Source organism: Oppia nitens, unplaced genomic scaffold (genome assembly GCF_028296485.1).
Source record: "Oppia nitens isolate AA-2021 unplaced genomic scaffold, nextdenovo-longstitch-racon4-pilon3 scaffold2_pilon_pilon_pilon, whole genome shotgun sequence".
Taxonomy (NCBI): Eukaryota; Metazoa; Arthropoda; class Arachnida; order Sarcoptiformes; family Oppiidae; genus Oppia; species Oppia nitens.
Window position 1 is genome coordinate 5,005,992 of NW_026533210.1, and position 22,117 is coordinate 5,028,108.

At 23.6% G+C, this 22,117-nt stretch overlaps 2 protein-coding genes across 2 annotated transcripts in view; both read left to right on the forward strand.

Moving 5' to 3' along the window:
• The window catches only part of LOC128956181 (multidrug resistance-associated protein 1-like), a 37,260-nt gene extending 18,915 nt beyond the window's left edge, over positions 1–18,345 (forward strand). Inside the window, exon 12 of the mRNA XM_054301866.1 lies at positions 17,713–18,345. Within this exon, the coding sequence (XP_054157841.1) occupies positions 17,713–18,345 (633 nt within the window). The remainder of the gene's footprint in view (positions 1–17,712) is intronic.
• Positions 18,346–18,971: 626 nt separating this feature from the next.
• LOC128955798 (antizyme inhibitor 2-like) lies at positions 18,972–20,332 on the forward strand (the record flags this gene model as incomplete). The annotated part of the gene is made up of 3 exons (XM_054301474.1): positions 18,972–19,154; positions 19,222–20,149; positions 20,322–20,332. Coding segments are annotated over 3 exons (1,122 nt in total), but the record flags the coding sequence as incomplete, so codon positions are not given.
• Positions 20,333–22,117: the final 1,785 nt, after the last annotated feature.

The following is a 22,117-nucleotide window of genomic DNA, read 5'->3' on the forward strand; positions in this document are numbered from 1 at the left end:
TAAACATTACTATTTTTAGTTAACACAATTGATATATATTTCTTTGTTAGTATTTATTATTATTTATAATAAAACATGGTTGAATAGTATCATTATTCTACATATACTAACATATTTTTCAATTTACAGCATAATTTATTAAAAATGTAACTAATATATTTTTATAGAGTAATTTGTTGTGCAACAATATATTACGTTTGACTATAAACTATTAAGTTTACAACTTATGTATTAATGTAACATAAAATCTAATTAATAGTAAGTATCAACTATCAAAGAGAACTAAACCACAATATTACTTTATTATATTTTACTTTGATAACTTATTTATTGTACTAATAATTTAATTTAAGCAGTAATATTATTATATTATTAACTATTAGTAACCAATATTTTACTAAAATATATTATGTTATGAGAGACAAGTAAATTATTTATATTTTTATATATACTTACTATTGAATATAATGTTTAAAATAACTTTAGTTTATATATGTGACATTTGTTATATAATGAATTATATATTCAAGTTGTAGTATATATTACTTTGTATAGTATGTGATATTGGATAATTTGATAGTATATAAATAGTATATAGTCATTGTACAAGTATAATGTGTATAGATGTATTTTTTACTGATTTACTAAATATGTATATTGAAAAGTAGAACACAGTAAATAAAACTTCATAAATCATATATTTTTTATATAATTATACATTTACTTATATTACTAAACTTATATTAGAACGATATTATTACATACACAACTATTGCATATATATATAATTGCATAATAGTTATAACAGTTTTAAAATATAACAGTTATACGATACTTATTAATATTAAATACCAAGTTATTTTTATAATTACTCTAATTTTATAATTTTATGTATCATAATTATTAGCTTACAATAATTGATTCAATATTAATGTTGAAACTATGAAAACAACACAATTACATATTCGAAATATAATTAGTTTAACATATATAAAATCTGATATAAACTTAATGATAATATTCAAGATTATGTATGTTTAACCATATGCCTCTAAACAAGCTAGAATATCTAACAGGCATTGAATAATATGGGACAGACGTATTCATGAATATAAATGTAATCATATTGCAGAAAATATATTGTACATTTTGAAAAAGACTCTAGAGATAAAATATATAATGTTTTAAAATAATCACTAAATTATAAAATAAAATAAAGAATCTAATTTTTTTTATATTAATTAAACAATTGACAATTAGACAATTTGTAATTTTTAAATTAGTCTATATCAGTTAAGTGATGACAACATTGCAATACTACACTTTTATTTTATTTACATAACATTTTTTACAGAGTAATTGATCATTAATACTATTTTTAAATTATTAATTTTTGAAATCAATTCTTCGAACTTGGGTAAAGTACTTTGTTTTCACTACTCTTTTCACTATCATTTATTTCAATACGTTTTAATAAATGTTTTCTTTACGTTGATATACTTGTATGTTTGCATATTTTAGATCCAAATAATATCGATTATTTATTTGTGTTTTGTTTACTTAAGGTAGTGATATTTATAATTATGAGAAGGCTAACAAATTTTACTATTTAATAAATATTAGTATATAAAATAATTTATAAATTATAAAGAATTGTTTTTACTTTTTAGATAAGTAATTTCTTAAGATCGAATAATTGTATATTATGCACTCTTAAAATATGTAATATGAAATACAATAGTTATTTATAAGTGTTAAGGTAGAACTTTACAGTGAGTGTAAAGATATAATATAATTGTTATGTTTGTGTAACTATCAAAATGTTTGAAATTAAATATGCAAAGTGGGATATATATGTTACAAATATGTCGTATTCTTTTAAAGAATAGCTATTGAAGATTATTTATGAGTATATATATCTAATATTTTTATTACGTCACAGTATATATGAATGGCCCATTCGGGTGTTTGATCATTGGTAACTAAGTGGAAATGGGTATGATTCATCTGTTTTAACAATATTTTAACCAAACTTTGTTACACCTTATCTATTACTATTTAAACTTTAAATTAATAAATATTACATCTTCATATACGATACTGGAATCCTAGTTTACCTATTGCTAAGATGGACAGGGATTTGTGATATTATAATGAGATAATAGATACATGTCATATATTTTATATTTAAAGCTAATAATCTTTATATTAACTAATTTACTATATGTACAACATTAATAATAAATTATAAACTTAATTAATCAATTAAAATTTCACTAATAAGAAGGTATAAAGATAGAATCGGTAATAAAATTAAATATTGTTATAATAATAAAATTACATAAAAGATATATTAAATTAATTACTATAAGAAAATTATAACTATATACAGTATAAATTACTTATAATGAAATAGTTAACTATATTTCAATTAGTGACATTGGAAGGGGATTAGTGATGTTCAAACATTCACCTACTATATATAAGATTAGAATATATATTAAAATTGTTTAGTATAAATAATATCAACATAGTTATATAAATAATTAAGATGATGCAAATATAAAATAATATATTACAAATATTACAATAAATTGTAATAGCAATTATAAAATATATGTTATTGTTGATATAGTTGTGTATGTAATAATATCGTTCTAATATAAGTTTAGTAATATAAGTAAATGTATAATTATATAAAAAATATATGATTTATGAAGTTTTATTTACTGTGTTCTACTTTTCAATATACATATTTAGTAAATCAGTAAAAAATACATCTATACACATTATACTTGTACAATGACTATATACTATTTATATACTATCAAATTATCCAATATCACATACTATACAAAGTAATATATACTACAACTTGAATATATAATTCATTATATAACAAATGTCACATATATAAACTAAAGTTATTTTAAACATTATATTCAATAGTAAGTATATATAAAAATATAAATAATTTACTTGTCTCTCATAACATAATATATTTTAGTAAAATATTGGTTACTAATAGTTAATAATATAATAATATTACTGCTTAAATTAAATTATTAGTACAATAAATAAGTTATCAAAGTAAAATATAATAAAGTAATATTGTGGTTTAGTTCTCTTTGATAGTTGATACTTACTATTAATTAGATTTTATGTTACATTAATACATAAGTTGTAAACTTAATAGTTTATAGTCAAACGTAATATATTGTTGCACAACAAATTACTCTATAAAAATATATTAGTTACATTTTTAATAAATTATGCTGTAAATTGAAAAATATGTTAGTATATGTAGAATAATGATACTATTCAACCATGTTTTATTATAAATAATAATAAATACTAACAAAGAAATATATATCAATTGTGTTAACTAAAAATAGTAATGTTTATTACCATTAATAATACAAAAATATAATTTAGTCACTAGAGTGTATAATAGCACGACTCATATAATATTTATTATATCTATTGGTTACCAATTGTACACAACAGTTTATTTCTAATAACAATGTGTATAATGTATTACTTGCTCAGATTATGTTATAATTAATTACTAATAAGCAATAATTATTACTAAATATATGCAATGACGGTCTGAAATTTATTTATAACACATTTCCATCACCATATGAATACACTAAAAACTATAGATTACAGAAGTTACATAATTATTATTACCATATCTACCAAAAAACCAAAATTACCAAAATTATTACTTCATAAATTTGTAAATATTCTATGTTATTTATGTGTAATATCAACGACAAGTAATTTTTTATCAATCATTTTTATTGTATAACATTTTTTACACAAATAACAAAAATAAACAGTTACATAGTTAATTAGTTTACTAAAACACTAAAAAATAACAATATTATTTTATACTCATACATAAACATTATAAAACAATTTAAAAATTCAGAAAAATTATATTAAAAGTAAGAGAACAATTTATCAAATTAAGTATACTTGCAGTAAATATAGTTAACTTTAGTTAAACTTATAGTTATATGTGTGTACGTGTAATGTCTTTAACATAGTTATATTGATATCTAGTTTAAAAGTTATTTATTAAATTAAAAAACATTGTTATCTGTAATATTGTTAACATCATAGTCTAAGTTTATCGTAATATAGTGTTATTACTACAATATAGCATATTGAAACTGTTAGAAATTTTAAGTATTGGGGAACATAGAAAGGTTATACTGTCATATAGTATAATGGTAGTGCTATATATAATATTTATATTTTAAATTTGTCTAAGTTTACTGAAATATATAGTGTAGTTATAGTGCTTGATGATGTAATAAAAAATTGTTTGTTAAATAAATGTAGTACAGTATAGTAAATTAATATTAATCATATAGTAATGTTTAGTAAAGTAAATGATGTACAATGTATAATATTTATAGTGTATATTAGTTTGAAGGTAGTATAAAAATTATAATGTTAAGTTTAAAGTATATTTTAAATATCAAATTAGCATAAGTTTAGTAAAATTTAACGTAGTTATACCACAAGCTAGTTACAATAATAGTAATGTAATATAATGTAATTATCTTATTAGTTAATATAGGTATCACAATATAAAACAATTATAGACTTAATCAGTGTAAATGCACTAAGTTTAGATTGATACATTATAAATTAATCTAGACGTTGTAAAATATAATAACTATATAGTAATTTAGTGTAAATTTATTATAATAAAAAATTAAGTTTTAATAATTTGCATTAATATAGTTTTATAGAACAGTTATACTGTTAACTAATGTATGACTTGTGATGTATAAAATAATTTTATTGTAAAATAGTTTATTTCTATTGTAATTTATTTTAATATTACTGTTAAAAGTGTATAAATTATTAATTAGACATAAAAAACCTTATTATGTAGCGTAATTTTAATGAATATAACATAGAAATATAGTATAATATTGTAATGAATGTATATGAATTGTGTAATAATCCATTATTTCACTGTCAGCTAATGAAAAGTTAAAGTAATATATTATAATTAATTGTAATAATAGATAATAATAGTAATGTATAATATTTTTAATATAAATTAATAAAAATATAGTTGAATATCATTTAGTTATATTAATAATTAATATGATCATAGTGTAGTATAATATACTTATACTGTATATGAGTTAAATAATGTAAGTATATATTATATTTATATAATTGTTTAGTTAAATAGTGTAAAAGTAGTTAAATATAACAAAATTATATAATTAATTAATGTAAATGTAGTAGAATATATTAGTTATAGTATATATTTGTGTAGTAAAATAAAGTTGTACTATTATCTAGTGATGTTAATTGTAATGTATTAAAATATAAATTTATTATTAAACAATATAACAATACTGTAAATTAGTGTGAGTGTGAATTAGTATAACTGTCAAGTGTCATACTGTTTAAAAATCTAAATCTAATACATCATACTTAATGTTAAGATATTTTTAACTAATATAGTGCAGAATAGATTACTATTTTTGTTAACAAGTGTATAGAGAATTGATTATAATAACATTTTTAATTAGTATAGATATAGTTATATATAATAAAGTTATAATATATGATACAATATAACGTATTATAAAGAAATATTTCATTGTTATGTCGTAAATTATTAAAAGGTAGTTGAATATACATAGTTAAAAATTAAATTATTGTATAAATTGAAAATGCTATATGGCATAGATATATTGCAAATTACATAATAGTAATTAGGAATAAATATTATAAGTATTAACCTATAAGTGCTATAACCTATAATTATATTAATAATTAGTTGAATATAGTGTAGTATAACTTAGTTATAGTGTAAGTGTACTACATAATTACATAATTGTGTTGTTAGCTAGTAGTTAACTAAAAACTATAGATAGTTATAGTTGAAATAATTTAGATGTGTAATAGGATTAAACATATTTTTGTATTTTTAGTTATTATAAGTGTATTATAATAAACAAATATTATATTCATAACAAGTGTAAATGTTGTAATACTATTATTAATTAATATAAATTAGTTTGTGTAGTATATTTCAAATATTTTATATTACTATCAAATGCAAAACTAATAAATTATAACGTTATATTAATAATTAGTGCTTTAATTAAATATAGTCATACTGTTTAATGGTATAATGTAGTCCAGTATAACATAAATATAAAAATAGCATTATATCTTTAATCTGTATGTTATCTGCTTTTGTAATTGTATAGGTAAACGTAATTTAATAGTGTTATATAAAATAGTTAAAATATAAATTAATATACAAATAGTGTAAAATAAGACAGTATTATTGAAAAATAATGTAAAATTGTTATTTATTGAAGTTATTGAATATAAATAAGATATAATATATACGATTATTAATAGTATATCATTATTTCCATATTATAATTTGTTAAAACATACATAATGTAAATTAATATATTAGTTTTCGTTGATCATAATAAAGATATATTATTTAATATTTATAAATATATCATAATGTTTAATTAATCTGCTAGTAATAAATCATACATGTATAGTAAAATATATTGTAATAGTTTAATTTATTATAATTATTATTAAAATATTGTATTACTAGTTTATAAATTAACTAAAATGCAAAATAGTGTATTTGTAATATAATTTATTATTTTTTATAATAAATTTTAAATTGTGTAATTGTAATAGCTATTTATTTTTTAAAATAGTGTTTTAAAAATAAACGTAATAAAAAATAAAACTTTTAATTATATTGAATAAATAATAATAAAATATAAATAAATTAGTGTTTAATAATTTTAATGTATTAATATAATAATATAAGCTTAGTATAGTCAAATAATACAGTAATAGTGTAATATAATTTTGTTATATAACTTAATAATACGAATTGTAATATGAAAAAAGTAATACTGAAAAAAGATTTAAATAAATTAAATAAAATAGTATTTAAAAAAAATTATGGTAATAAAATTAACTATGAAGTAAATATATATAATTGTACTAAATAGTCTATTAGTATATAATCAAATATAGAAATTAATTATTCCAATGCTACTATATTACAACAATAATAGTTAAAAATAATAGTACAATACAATGTATATTATGACATAATAGGGTATTATAATGTATAACTAGTAAAATTATAAAAATTAGTATAATATATGCTAGAGTACAATAAATAATAGACATATTTTAGTAAAATGTACAAATATTTAAAATTAATGTAGAAATATAAATATATAACATAATAGTAATGTATCTTTATAAATTTATAGTACAATATTATTTATTTATAATATAAAATACAATAGTTTTCTTTTAAAATAATTTTTATGTGTGTAATATGTTTTAATATGTTAATAAAATGTATTATGTATTATTAATTTTAAGTTAATATATTATTAAATATAATAATATTAGTATTTGACGGTTTAGTCTGTGAGTTAACCGTCATATAGCCTTAAAGTGAATTTTAAGTAAAATTTACAAAACAATAAGTAAAGCTAGATATATTTTATAAGGAACTGTAACGTAATTTATGAATTAAAATATTACTTATCAAAGATTAAGGGGTATGGTGAATTTTTATAGCTTATCTATTACGTCACAGTGTATATGAATGACCCATTTGAAGTTCTGTTTATTGATAGCCGCGTTATATATAACTAATATTATTTTGAAGTCTTGTATCTGTCTCGGAGATGGATTACTGATCCGAAAATCCGGAATAATGACCAAACTTTCTTACATATTTAATGCAATTAAAAGTTGACGTAGTATAATATTTCAAAAATAGTATATGTTATGGTACAATATATCATAGATATATATTACTAAAATGTAAAAATAATAGAATATAATGCAGTAATATTAATACTTGTACTCAGTATCATAATATTATAACATTATAGATAAATTAATAGGTATTTTTTATAGTACAATATTGATAATTAATATAAATTAAGATATTATTAATAACAAATTAAGTAGTAGTTTAATTATCACTTATATACAGTACATAGATTTAATATAACCAAGTTACTCTTTATTTTATATACTTTACAAGTTACTATACAGTATTATATACTGTAATACATATATTCTTAACAACGCATTAAGAAAATTACTTATACAATATAACTTTAACATAAATAAATTAAATATTGCTTTTAAAACTTAATATTCGAAAAAAACAGTATTATACTGTATCTTTAGTATATAACTCAACGAAAAATTTTCTATCATAACTGTCTAAATATATATATGTATATATTTTTATTACAGAACCACTAGTATATACAGCCAATCCGTATTATAAACAATATCTAATACATACCTTATTAAACTTATAGCTACGATATATATATAATGACTATAACTAGGTTTAGGAATTCATTATTTTTATCTATATTTTTAAACTAGTAATAACCGGTTCTTTAATCATGTGATTGCATTAACACTAATAAACCGGTTTGAACGAGTTTTATTGAATCAACATTTAATAACCGGTTTTGCGCAGACGTAATACATAGCTCAACGTATTGCATACAAGCTATCTTAATATCTAGCATTATTCTATTAGAGTGTATTAATGGATGCACTTAAGTTATATATATATATTAGTTAATATATAAATAATCGTAAAACTTGTAATAAACAATTTTAATTCACAGTATATTATAATTATTTATAATACTAGTCTTTAGTGTAATAATAAGAACTACTGAATTTTGTATTGCATCATTTTTTATTTTAAATAATTTTATTAAAACTTACTTCAATTGTAACAAAAAATTTATTTTATTACTTATTATACTAAGTTATAATAAGAGTTAACTACTATTCTAGTGTTATGATTATTTTAAGTAAAAGAAATAATAGTAATATATTAGTGTTAATAATAATATCAAGAAACTCATTGCATCATCTATAATTATATATATTTTTTGATAAACATATGATTGCATCAACATTTATGCATTAACAGCATTTACACTTTGTGCGCAGGCGTAATAATTAGCACCACATATTGCAACATTGCATAGCAGTTAACACATTTCATTAGCTTTGCATAGCTTTAAACGTTCACTTCATTTAATTTATCTTATTATACATGTTATAAACAGGTAATATTATAAGTATATTAATGTTTTAAAGTACTTTATTATTAAATTATTGTTAGTTGATATATAACTAATATTACAATTATTAGTATGTTAATAATTTTATTATAATTTGTTATTTTAAATATTATAATATATAAATATATATTATTTATTTTAGATATATAATAATTATAACAATATCTAATTGTGTTATAAATATTAATAAGCATTGCATCATAAATAATTATTTTATTTAAACGCAGGCGCTTAATATAGCGCACAGTAAATTGCAAGCAATATATACTTCAATCTCAATAAGATTATAAATTATAGTGTTATTAAAACGTATTTTTTATTTATTTTTACGTGTTTGTAGTGTGATAATTAGTATATCATTAAAATATGAATTTTAACACCGGCGACTCAAAAACAATTAGATCACAATCAATTGAAATAATACCTGTTGTGAATAATCAAAAAGAGCAGTTAATAAAAAGTTTTAAAAAGCGAAGTGTTATCACAATTAATTGCAAATATTATTCATCTGGATATCATGCTATTTGGATCGGAAGCGTCTGGCATTATTATGGATTTGATAAACAAAAACTATCCAATAATCTTCATTGGTTTAAAATTATTGCTGCAAAGGGATATAGTCCAAACATTCAAACTCGTGGTACACAAAAGTTATGTCGCTTAGCTGGGATCAATTATAGTGAGAAATTAGGGTCACACAATTGGGATTTAATGCAAGACTATCTATTAACTGTAAATATAAAAGGTAATCTAGGGTTACAGTTGATTATTATAAACTCGGATAATAATGAGTATATTTATCAACGAGAATGTTTTTTCAATTTATCATTGAAAATATATTTAGAATTTATACCTAATAAATCAAAATATAATTTTATTAAAAATAAAAACAAATACTTTTTTGTTAAAAAATAATACTGAATAATTATAATTACCAATTTAAATTATTATATTAATTATATTATACTTAATTGTAATTAACTTTTATTTAATTGTATTTAACTATTTAATTGTATTTAACTATTTAATTGTATTTAACTATCTAATTGTATTTAACTTGAAATATGATAAATAAATAAATTTAATTAATTAATCAAAAAATAGAAGCATAATTAAAAAAACATTTTTTATTTCATGTGAGCAATATGTCACGTGACATATTGCATAACATCACTTTTACACATTTACATAATTTATGAATGGTCAATAGTCCTACTACTACATGTAGTAGTACTATTTCATTCATAACTTTTACGCACGGACTGATCGGATTAACTGATAAGAGGATTAGTATGGGATTAAAGGATTAAAACTATAGGAGGATTAAATCGCGCCTATAACCCTATATATACTACTTACAGTACATTTAAACTATTATATTGATAGTAAATTATATGATAAATAAAAAACTTATGAGATTTGCTGCTCTTAATAATAAGTACTACAAATAATAATCTTTAACTAATAATAATACCACATATATATATATATAACTTAATATGATATATAAAAAGTTTGAATTTTTTTCTGTGTGTATATATACAGTACTATTCAACAGTTAATTTTGTTTTGAAACCCAATTATATTTATGTCTAAGGCTTCCAACTTTTTGTATGACTAATACCCAAAATCTGTAGAAACGATACAATTGGTTATATTATTCATTATTATTATTATTATTAATTAAAGCAATTCTCTACACTAGAAATTATATATTAAATTAATTTTAATTTGGCCGAACCGGTGCCGGGAAGTCATCTCTAACTTTGGCACTCTTTAGAATTATTGAGTCAGTGTTCGGTAAAATAGTCATCGATGGTATTGATATCAGTCAAATGGGTCTTCAAGACTTGAGATCACGTCTAACAATCATACCTCAGGATCCGATTTTTATTAAATATCATAATTACGATATTTCATAAGTTTTATTTATTAAATTTTATTTAATAATATAAATTTAGTACTTATTTTTATTTACAACAAATAAAAAACTTTTAATTTCTAATCTCGTCTAACAATCGTAACTCACCTCAGGATCCGGTATTGTTTTCGGGAACCATTCGCTCTAATTTAGATCCGTTTGAAAAATCTTCAGACAATCTCTATTCACTCACCAAATATGCTGGACTCGTCTGAATCATTAGTTTAGATAAATTTATATTATATTTATTTATTAAATTTTATTTATTTCAAAACTTTCTTAGTTTTATAATAAATATCAATAAAAACAGAAAATAATAATTTTAATTATATTTAATTATTTATATATTTTTTTATTAATCTTGTATTTATAAACTTATTTTTTCAATATAATAATTCAAATAATAAACAAAATACATATACTATATAATACATACATTTATGTAATAACAAAAAATAGCTATTATTATATAATTGTCGAAATATAGTACATTTTTAATTGTAAATTATTTTTTTAATTACAATATGTAGTATTATGTCTTTATTAAATAAAATAATATATTAAATTTAGTAAACTAAACAATAATCACATTGATTTTAATAAAAAATAGAAAATAATCTAATCAAAATCTAATTAAAATTTAATATTTATGTAATAAAGCATATTTTATAATTTTAATATTTATTTACTGATAACAAATTATTAGTTAAATAATTTAGTTTTAATTGTTTTCACTTTTTCAGTAATTATCATTGTTTTAGATATTTATAGTTAATTTATATTTTTATTATTTTATTATTTTAAACTAATATTTACAATATAATATAAATTTATGACTACAATATTTTTAATTGAATAGCTTTTTCTAAATAAATTTAGTATTTTATATTAACTAACCGTAAGTGCAATAATGTCTCTGTTAACCAAATTGTACCAAAATTACAATAAGATAAGGGTTTATATTAAGTTATTTGTTTTTGTTAATTAAAATATAGGACTAACAAAATAACAAAAATAATTTAATATTATTTTGAAAATTTTTATAAATTAAATAATAATTTATAACGTGATTTAGTAGTTGTACTAATATTATATTTACGGTAACAAAAATTTATTTTTAAATTTAATTATAAAATTTAATATTAATAAAATATTGATAATGATGTAAATATTAGAAAATATATTTAAAAATAAATAAAACTTAAAATAATGTATTTAAAAATTACCTTAATATGACATCTAAATTAGTGTATAGTTTAACTAAATTTTGTTAATTAATTTGAATAATTTTTGATATTAGACAAAAACATATGTTTCATTTATTTTTAATTTTGAAGTTCAATTAAAGTACTGTATTTGCACTGTAATAAATATTTACCTTAAATTACTAATTATCAGAGTGACAATAAAATTGATGTAATCAAACATATAATAAATAAATAAAACCCATATTACGGACGCCAAACTGTAAGTACTTTCCGTACAAAAATATGCCATAAAAAATCAAAAAATATTGTACTAATGCAACAAAATATCAATAGATATATATATAAAATAACTACAAAATAATAAAAATAACAAAAAATTGTGCACTATATTATTGTATTTGCACAAAAAAAACATATGATTACAAATTGTTAAATATTACAAAAAAAGTGTTAAGATCAGTACAATTATTTTCATAGTATATAAATATAAAGTATTAATTGATGAGAATAATTATTTGATTTATAATTTAATTAATTTTATATTTATCAAATGGCCAAATAATGCTTTTCATCTAGTTAATAATTTATTTTTTTTAGACATTGAATATTTATAAAAATAACTAAAAAATATGTTTGAAAAAATATGCGATTCTCCAATATTTGTAAAAAAAAACTTTTTATTTTAAAATTTGTTAAAAATAAGTTTTTTTATATAAAAATATACTAATTTTTTTAATTTTATCTATTAGGAGACTAACCAAACATGGGATACAGAATCACCAATACTGAGCTCATGTATGCTCGAAACGGCATTCGTATGGTTGCCATCACTATTCATATGGTTATGTATTCCATATATAATATGGGATTGTCTTAAATCCAATAAAAATTCAATTCATTGGAACTCTTATAATATCATCCGGTTATTGATAGCCATTGTCTGTACTAGTATTACATTAATTGTTTGTATACTATGTTTGTGTCGGAAATTTCAATGGGATGACAATCCAACGGATGCTTATTTAATAGCAACAGTTGTCCAAACCATTACACGATTAGCACTTTGTATAGTTTTCTACTGTCACCGAAAGTATGGTATTAACAGCAGTGGTTGTGTTTGGCTATATCTACTTTTGGATACTATTTTTGGTGCCCTATCTGTGGCCACATATGCCACACAAGATATACGACAAACCCATGAATTTGTATTATATTGCATTCAATTTTCGCTAACAGTAGTCCTACTATTGTTTTGTTCATTTGCCGATCAATTTCCCCAAAATAATGATGAAAAACATATTAATGACAAAATGTGTCCAAAAGAAATGGTATCATTTCCATCGCGACTGACATTCAATTGGATCAATGAGATTGTTATCAAAGGCTGGCGACACCCGCTAACTACAGCTGATCTGTGGACTGTCCGAAGTGACGACAAATCGGATATTGTGTTTCGATATCTTAATAAGTATTGGAAAAATGAGAAATTTATGGACTCGGATGAGCTAAAAGTGCGACAATTGGTAAATACTGACGACGGATATTCATCCAAACAGTGTTTGGTGAGCGAAAAGTCACAGAAAAGTTTACAAATAATGCCAACACTAACCAAACCGTCGACAACAAGAAGTAGTAATATTTTTCTAGTGGTGTGTAAAGCGTTTTGGTTTTACTTTTTTCCGCCGTGTATTTTAAGACTGTTTACCGATTGTCTACAATTGGCTAATCCTATGATACTTAAGTAAAAACATTTTATACATTTGATTTATTTTATTAATAACAATAATATATATATATATATATATATATATATATATAACTTATTATTTGTTGTCAATCAGATTATTGATCAATTTTACGACATCAGATGAGCCCGGTTGGCACGGCTATGTCTACGCACTGTTATTTGTATTCACCAATATGTTCAACAGTTTGGTCACTGCCTACCATTCCCAGCGTATGGCAGTCTTAGGTATGTTTCATAAGAGTATACTAATAGTTGTAATTACTGTAATAATGTAGAGAAACAGCATTATATTAGTAAAACAGTAGTTAACTACTATTATTATTACTAATAACTTTAGTTTAGATACTATTTTTAAAAAAATAAAATAATGTTTATGTCTCTACAATAGGTATGCGAATCAAGACATGTTTGACATCAGCCGTATATCGTAAGTCACTTGTGTTGAGTAATAGCGCCCGAAAGGACACGACTACCGGCGAGATTGTCAACATTATGGCCATCGATTGCCAACGTTTTTCAGGTAATAAAATGAAAATTATAGTTAATTTTTTTAAAAAATTATCTAATTATTATATTATTTTTATTTAGCACTATTACCATATATGCAGTTTCTATGGACAGCTCCCATCCAGATATGTATAGCATTGTATCTATTGTACAATGAATTAGGTGTTGCCGTATTTGGCGGTTTGGTACTAATGATGACATTCATACCAATCAATTGGGTGGTCATCAGTAGAGTCAAACGGATTCAAATGCAACAAATGATATTAAAGGATTCACGTATTAAAACAATGAATGAGATCCTCAGCGGCATTAAAGTCTTAAAAGTAATTATAAATAATAAAATGATAATAAAATATAAATTAATATAATTAATAAAACACTTAATTGTCTCACTTTCTGTCTGAATGACCAGTTGTACGCCTGGGAAGAAGCTTTTACTCAAGTAATTCTGAAAATCCGATCAAAAGAGCTATGGTTTCTACGTTTGGCCGGTTTTATACAGACTGTCCTCATGTTTATTGCATCAAACACACCGTTTTTTGTGGCGCTTACAACGTTTGGTTTGTATTTGGTTATCGATAGCCGCAATCAGATCGACGCCAGCAAAGTGTTTGTCTCGCTATCGCTGTTCAATCTATTGAATATGCCGTTAGTTTTGATACCCTATATGATCAATGGTCTGACACTAGTGATGGTGTCTATCAAACGTCTAAACAAGTTTCTCGACTTTCCCGAACTAAGCGGTTATGTTAGCCGTCAAGAGGACAAACAATATACAGTTAGACTAACTAATGGTACCTTCACCTGGGACACTGTCGAAGATGTCCAAAATGGYGCMAAACCGATACTTAAAGAGATTAATTTGAATGTAAAGGACGGCATGTTTGTTGCAGTAGTCGGTACTGTGGGTTCGGGTAAAAGTTCATTTTTGTCGGCAATATTGGGTGAAATGGAAATAGTTTCGGGTTCAGTCAATGTTAAATCGGGAGCCAAAATAGCGTACGTTCCCCAACAGGCGTGGATTCAAAATGCAACCGTCAAAGAAAATATCACATTTGGAGAATCATTTGATGTAAGACTGTATGATAAAGTCATCCGGAGTTGTGCTCTCAAACAGGATTTACTTCAACTGTCGGCCGGAGACGCCACAGAAATTGGAGAAAAAGGCATAAATTTAAGCGGAGGTCAAAAACAAAGAGTCAGTTTAGCCCGAGCTGTGTATTCCGATGCCGATCTCTATCTACTTGACGACCCTCTCAGCGCCGGTATTTTTTTTTATTGTTTTAATTAAATTATTTTACAAAATTTGTTTTTTAAAATTAAAAACTAATAATTTTATATTTATTGGTATATAAAAAGTTGACGCACATGTGGGCAAACATATTATGAATGAGGTTTTAGATACAAATACTGGTGTTTTGAAAAATAAAACCCGAATTCTGGTAACAAATCAACTCTTTGTGTTACCGAATGTCGATTTGATTGTTGTACTAAAAGATGGGAAAATTGGATCAATTGGTACTTACGATTACCTACTTCATGAGGACAAAGATTTTGCAGAATTAATAAAACAATATTCAATGGATAAGACTGAAGAAAAAGATGAAGACAATGAAGAAGAGAAAAGTGTTGTCAGAAAACGTAAAAAGACGACAACAGTCATCAACAACGATGAAAACGACGAAAATAAAGATAAAGCAAAACTGGTTACCAATGAAAACGCAGAGACAGGAAATGTTAAGTTTTCGGTAAATATTTTGAAAAACATTTTTGTTATAAAAACTTTATAACTTATTATTATTATTATTATTATTATCTTCTCTTCTCTTAAGGTGTATCTAAAATAYTTCAGAGCCATGTCCTACCCGTTTACAYTAATAATGGTGTTTTGTGCCATAACTACTAAAGCAATGGATTTAGGCAAAAGTTATTGGTTGACCACATGGACAGAGGACGGTAATCCTGATAACAATGCCTTTTATTACGGCATCTATGCATTGATGGGCTCAATTCAGGCAATATCGTCGGGTATTGATTGGTTAATGAACGTATGCGGCAGTAACCGGGCCTCACGTGTTCTCCATCACAATCTCTTAACAAATATCTTACACTCGCCGATGAGCTTCTTCGACACGACACCATTGGGTCGGATACTGAATCGGTTCAGTAAAGACATCGACGTAATGGACACTATGATGAACCAAACCATGCGTGTGGTCACCAGTACTACATTTTCTGTGATTTCTACTATTATTATCATATCGACTGAAACGCCGACATTTTTGGCCGCATTTGTTCCCATTATTATTCTATACTATTTTCTGCAGGTATTTTGCATAGTAGTTAAAAATATATTTATATACTAATTACAGTTAATTTTTAATATMTTTAATATTTTTTTTATAGAAAATTTATGTTGCAACATCGCGACAACTTAAACGGTATATTATTATTATTATTATTATTATTCAATTTATAAATCATATCATTTTTAATAATAATAATAATTTATAAAAATAATTTTTCACTAAAAAATAGTTTGGAGTCAATTACTCGATCGCCGATTTACACCCATTTCAGCGAAACAGTTACCGGTGTGTCCACCATAAGAGCCTACGGTTGCAGCGATCGGTTTATACGAGAATCGGACACTCGAGTCGATAACAATCAGATGTGTCTCTATCCGAGCACTATTGCCAACTGTTGGCTACAGATAAGGCTTGAATTAATGGGCAATTGTCTGATATTTTTTGCCGCACTGTTCGCTGTGCTGGCAAAGGGAACATTGACTGGAGGTGGGGCTGGTATGTCAATATCATATGCAATGAGTATCACAACTGCGCTCAATATGTGTGTCAAAATGTTTGCTGAATTGGAGAACAATGTGGTGTCAGTCGAACGGATCGACGAGTATTCTAACGTCCCGTTAGAAGCCGAATGGCATTCSGGTCAAAAGGTTGCCGAGAGTTGGCCAGAAAAGGATGCATTGAGTTTAGTGATTACGGTACTCGATATCGCGATGGACTGGATTTAGTTATCAAAAACATTGATTTAAATATCAAATCGGGAGAGAAGGTATGTAAAGTGATATTTTGATGAATTCATAATAATATCAATAAATTAAATAAAAAAATTTGTTTTATTATCTCACAGATTGGAATCGTTGGCCGAACCGGTGCCGGGAAGTCGTCACTAACTTTGGCACTCTTTAGAATTATTGAGTCAGTGTTCGGTAAAATAGTCATCGATGGCGTCGATATCAGCAAAATGGGTCTCCAAGACTTGAGATCACGTCTAACAATCATACCTCAGGATCCGGTATTGTTTTCGGGAACCATTCGCTCTAATTTAGATCCGTTTGAAAAGTCTTCAGACAATGACTTATGGAATGCATTAGAGAACTCACATCTCAAGTCATTTGTTAAATCACAAGACAATGGACTCGACTATCGTGTGTCTGAAGGCGGAGAAAATCTGAGTGTTGGTCAGCGCCAACTCATATGTCTGGGTCGAGCTCTGCTCCGACACACGGCTATACTGATCCTCGATGAGGCCACGGCTGCCATTGATGTGGAGACAGACGCACTGATACAGCAAACCATTAGACAGGAATTCAAGTCATGTACTGTCCTTACAATAGCTCACAGATTGAATACAATCATGGATTCAGACCGTGTGTTAGTTCTTCACGAGGGACGGGTGGCTGAGTTTGATTCACCTAATAATCTACTGAATGATAATCAAACAATATTTTACTCCCTCGCCAAAGATGCCGGACTCGTTTGAATCATTACTTAACATTAAATTTCATCAAATAATTTATATCACTATACTATACCAAAATATTTATAATCATATCCTGTTAACATGTTTTACATAATATATAATTTTTTATCATTATTTATAAAAAATATCATATACTTGTAAATCTAATAAAATGTTATTAAATTGATTTAATCTTGGTCACTTAAATTTTGAAACAGTTAACATTACCGGTACTCATAATATTATATTATAATAATATCATTGATATTGTTTATCTTTGGCTGATTGACAGCTATAGTGTATTGACATTAAAAAATAACATTTATACATCTCTGGACTTTATATAACAAATAAATAATCTAATCTACAATAAWTATWTAATTTTTGTGATTTTAAGGACTTTACATAGCATTTTTTATACAAGATTAATTGTATTAAAATATAATAAATATTGCACAGGTAGATAAGCTAGAAATGGTCAGATAAATTAGTTATTTGAGCTATTTGATACAAACTATATATATATATATATATAAATATTTAGTMATTTATGTTCAATACTATAATAATTATTAAATTCATAATAATTAAGTTGAAATAAAAACAAACAAAAAATGGTTAATTTAATTAATAATATATCAGAATATATTAGCAGTGAAAGTGATGAACCAATTTCTATATTCAATGTGGAAAATGTRATCAAAAAACATGATAAATGGCAACAATTACTGCCCAGAGTTAAGCCATACTATGCCGTCAAATGTAATCCATTTGTACCGATGCTCAAGATTTTGCATAAGTTTGGTATTGGGTTTGACTGCGCCAGTCAGGTATGTCTTACTTATGATTGCTAAAACAATTATTTGTATTTAACATAAATTTTCATAACAAATAAAGCATGAAATCAAAACAGTACTATCCATTGGTGTTGAACCCGAATCCATAATATATGCCAATACTAACAAAACTCAGACATCAATCATATACTCACAAAAAGTTGGCGTAGATTTACTGACTTTTGACGGCAAAGAGGAAATACATAAAATTCATGACTTATATCCCGGAKCTAGACTTTTGTTGAGAATTAAAGTCGACGACAAACACTCGACACTTAAATTGGGCCAAAAATTTGGAGCCGATTTTGCCGATTGTCAACAATTGCTTAAACTGTGTTACGAATTAGGACTTCAAGTGGTCGGTGTGGCCTTTCATGTGGGACCACTCTGTCAGTCGGGTCAGACATATGTGGATGCAATCAAAAGATGTCGTAAAGTGTTTGATATGGCCATTGATATTGGTTTCAAAATGACAATTCTGGATATTGGCGGTGGATTTCCGGGAACCGATAAATTTTATTTTAATAAATTGGTCACAAATGTTGCCACTTTTGAAGACATTGCCGCCGATATTAACCGAGCTATAGATACCTATTTTGTTGACAATAATACTATGGAAATAATGGCAGAACCGGGCACTTACTTTGCAGAGTCGGCATTCACTTTACTAACTCGTATTATATCGAAACGTATGGTCACTGATGACAACCATAACCAACATATCATGTATTATCTGAATGACGGCGCCTACGGATCGTTTGCAAATGCAATCATTGTTAAGAAACAGTATAAACCAATACCAGTGCTCACGARTAAACTTAATAATAATAATACTCAAACTTATATGAGCACATTATGGGGACCTACCTGTGCCAGTGCTGATTGTATTGTAAGATATATATCTATGCCCGAGTTGTCTATTGGCGATCATATAGTGTTTGAAGATATGGGCGCCTATTCACATAGCTTTTCCAGTCATGGATTCAATGGTATGCCGACAGCCAAACATTGTATACATGTGTCGACATTTGCCGACAACTATTTGAAACAATTAAAGATTTTATTAGAAATTAATTATTAAATAAAAATATATATAATTTATGAAATTTATGTTTTTATGTAATATAAACATAAAAAACGTTTTTATTCTCTAATATTTAGAAATTACATAACGATAAAAATGTAAAAAATAATTAATTTACTCAAAATTTTTAAGACCAATATATAAATGTAATTATAATATAATAATAAAATTAAAAATTTTTTATTCAAAATAATTTAATTATTTATTTGTACAGTATTTTTTTGTATATAATTCTCATTGTTTAACAATAATTTTTAAATATGTTTTAAATTATTTACTTATTAATTGCAATGAAATTTTATTGCAAATTAATCTTCTTTTTTATCCACACCTTTAAACAAAAAATTATAACATTAGCACAACTTTTTGACTGTTAATAAGTGTAATATAGAAAAAAGTTGATATTATTATTAAAATTATAGTTATTAAAAATTTTTAATTTGTTTCTAATACATGTCTTACATTTGTTTAAGACTATCCCATATTGTTTTATCATCACATTTACATTTAACAACACCTCCCGTGTCATCACAACCAGTTGAATGAATAGTTTTAGTTGCTTTACAATGCTCTGCACCACTTAATCCATCCTATTTATAATTAATTATATATTACATCCTATAGAGTATTGAGTGATATAAGGACTACAGTGATCATCACCAGTACGTCCGTCCTATAGATTATTAAATATTAATTATTAAGTTTTAATATTTAATAATTTAATAGTTTTTTTAATACTAACTTTCATTTTGTCAGTTTTACAGCTTATTTTCAATTGATAACAATTGATGTTTATTATTATTAATAGTAAAATGAAATACAGATCTAAATAAAGTTAATAACAAATAACAAATATTAAATTACAAATGTTTACATAATGATAATTATGTATTTAATTAACTTACATGTTACCTTCATAATTTATATATTTGTAAATTTTTACTTTTAATATAATTAAATCACAACAATTATTAAGTTAGGATATTATTTATTAATATAAAGTTTTTTATTGTTATAATAAATAACTATTTTACCATATATGATTTTTTTGTATTTATACTTAAATTTATGTTAATTATGATAAGTAAATTGATAAATAAACTAATTTTATTTTAATATAAAAATTAATTTCATATCAACAGTTAAGTCCATAAAATAATCAAATAACTTTAAAATATTGTTTTATAATAATTAATATAAAAATAATTTATAATCTAAATATTATAAATTAATTCAAATATATCTTCAAATATAACTTCAAATATTATCATTAAAATTAAAGTATTTGATAATATCCTGTATTAGATAACTTCAAAATAATTTCAAAATTATATCTTGAAAATATTGAAATTATATATTTACTATACAAATATACAGTATTATTATTATCGATAATTTATGAATACAATAACAATATTTTAATCAGCAATTTTAGTTAATACTTTATAATTATTATAATTATCTTAATGTTTTTCTAATTCATATTATTATCATATAATATTGTAATAGCAAAAAAATCCTAATTGATTTTTAAGTAAAATTTAAGTAAAATGTTTGATATGGCTATTGATATTGGTTTCAATATGTCGACAGTCAAAACATTTTATATATGTTTCTACATTTGCTGACAATTTTTTTGTTGTTGAAATAATCAACAATTTTATAAGAAATTATAAATATATTATTTATGAAATTTAAGTGCATATGATATTTTTAAATATTAAAATAATTTCTTTATAAGATTAGCAAACTGTATTATTATAATTTTTTAAAGATAATTAATAAAATGACATTTTCAAAAAATATATTAAATTTTATTTATTAATATTTAACTAATTATTGGATTTTTAATATATTAATTATTCAAAACAAA